The 2,385-nt window shown below is 31.9% G+C and overlaps 1 protein-coding gene across 1 annotated transcript; it reads left to right on the forward strand.

Annotated features, from left to right (window-relative positions):
- Positions 1–632: 632 nt before the first annotated feature.
- On the forward strand, positions 633–1,190 carry LOC124372092 (splicing factor, suppressor of white-apricot homolog; the record flags this gene model as incomplete). Its single annotated transcript, XM_046830458.1, is given in 2 exon segments — positions 633–742; positions 744–1,190. Coding segments are annotated over 2 exon segments (557 nt in total), but the record flags the coding sequence as incomplete, so codon positions are not given.
- Between the last annotated feature and the right edge of the window lie 1,195 nt (positions 1,191–2,385).

Genomic DNA, 2,385 nt, shown 5'->3' on the forward strand with positions numbered 1-2,385 from the left:
ACTCTCCCTTTGGAAACACATCTTGACGTTTCTAACACACTGAAAAGTTAAAGATATGAAATGAAAAATATATAATTACAACAATTCACATGGCCTTAAAAATGAAATTATTCTTATCAAATTATTTAAATAGAAGTTAAATAAAAAAAAATTAAGAAAACTTAAGGAATCAATGAACAAATTGTTATTAAAAAAAGATAAAATATTACGTAAAATAATAAATAGTAATAATAAAATATAAAGTCAAAATGTGTGGCTTCATGGTAAAAATGCGAAGCCCAACAAATCTCTCTTGAAATTTCACAGCTGTAAATTAAAAATAACAGAACAGCTTGATTTGTTTGTGCTAATGCATGCATGTGTGACAGATAAGAGTACTGTATAATACTTTTCAGTTTATTCAACACTGTTCGCTAATAATCATAAATTTATTACAGTGGGCTAATTAAAAAAAAAAACATTTAACACTCCAATTTCATTTACAGCCGAGTGATAAACATCCAGCAGTATTAATTTTCTTTATACATAAATTAAAAATCAAAGTCAAGATATGACTATTGAATAAAAAGAATTACAACCACTCAAGCGAATCTTTGGAGAAAACCTTGAAACATGATGACCTTCTGTGTAAGTTGGTTATTCCTCTAAACTGTACAGAGATGATGTTAAAGCCGTTGAAATAGACAAAGGACAGCACCTAATTCCCTGGGTGGGGGAAAATGGTGATGTGAAAATTGACAGGTTACGACGTTAGAAGTTACGTTGACAACCTATCTCATCGTGAAACAGGACACATGGGCTGCACTCTTTCAGTGGAGGACCAAGAAATAGAAGAAATGTGTGATGAAGAACGGTACAGAGCTTTGCTTTACGATGAACAAGAGCGAGAATTATATGAAGAGGAGAAACAAAAACGATCAAATCAATCCTTTAATAAAGCTGGTGTTTACAGTCAAGTCCCTTATCATTACGATAGTTTGTGTTCTATTTCTGACACTGACAGAGACACAAAGTTAAGAAAGACTAACTCTATTCTTAATTTACCATCAAACATCGTCGAACCAGATTCAGATAGTATGAAGGCAATTATTGAGAAAACCGCAGAATGTGTGGTAAAACATGGACGGCAGATGGAAATTCTGATTTAAAAAACTCGGCAAGCCCAGAATGAAAAATTTTTGATTTTTTAACTGTTGGAAATTATTTTAAATCCTTATTACAAATATGTTCTTGAAGCTATTAAATCCGGACGTTACAACGTGGAAACATCTAAGTTGGACGACAGTATTGATAGCGATCACATCAGTAGCTTATCATTTAATGTTGAGTCTGCTCCTGATGTATTTGATGCTAATTCTTGTGTAATAAATGCGAACTGTCCTTATAGCACACTTGTGAACAAAATACACCTACTTAAGAAGAACGAAGGTCAAAGTAATTTTAAAATTGAAAATTCCAAGGTCAAAAATAAACCTCAAAGTGGCAGCACTAATGGTTAAACTGTTTGGAAAACTTTAGTGGCAGTATGTGCAATTAGTTTTTATCTATTTGCAGTACAGAATATATTCATTTACCAACATTCCATTGTAAATCATAATGTAAAAAAACAATGTATTCAGTTATACAACTATGAAATCAAAATTTCCTAGAACAGGGACAAGTAAGATACTTCTAGGTTCAAAGCTAGTAATTTTTATTTACACTTGCAACACAATGATAGCATTTTACAGTTAGCTTGTGTTATTATATTATAATAAAGTGGTTTACATTTTCCAGATTACTTAATCCTTTTAAAAAAAGTGGTGCTCTCGAAACACTTTATAATTTTGATTTTTGTTCAAACAAGGTAAGGGTACTCGGGTAGGGTACGATAAGCGGACCTGGTTTTTTATATCGAAATTTGCAAACCATATTACTTATCATAACCATCGATACTGATTAATTATTTTGTACAATTAACTTAAAGTCCTCCTCCGTAGACTAATGTTTATAGTCTAGGATCTCTGAGAGATCACGGGTTCCAATCTCGGGGAGGGCAAATCATGTATAGACACGAAAACAGTGGGTGTACTTTGAAAATAAACCAGTGTATTCGAAGCCTACATAGTTGAAGCTGAGGCTTAAAAGAGAACAAAAAAAATTAAATAATCTATATCAACAGCTGTAAACACTTTTCAAATAATACACGTAGGGTAATATTTCAATTTTACATAAGTAGCATTTGATTATTAAAAATAGCAGTCAATTTTTAGAAAACTACACGACATTGCTTTGACAGATGATAAGACATGTTTTTTCGTGGCTTCAACATGTTGGACTCCTACCGAAAAAACCAATTATGTGAAATTTGTGGGAAAAAACAACTGCAGAGGAGTAAAAAATGGT

Source organism: Homalodisca vitripennis, unplaced genomic scaffold, assembly GCF_021130785.1.
Source record: "Homalodisca vitripennis isolate AUS2020 unplaced genomic scaffold, UT_GWSS_2.1 ScUCBcl_2508;HRSCAF=7355, whole genome shotgun sequence".
NCBI classification, from domain to species: domain Eukaryota; kingdom Metazoa; phylum Arthropoda; class Insecta; order Hemiptera; family Cicadellidae; genus Homalodisca; species Homalodisca vitripennis.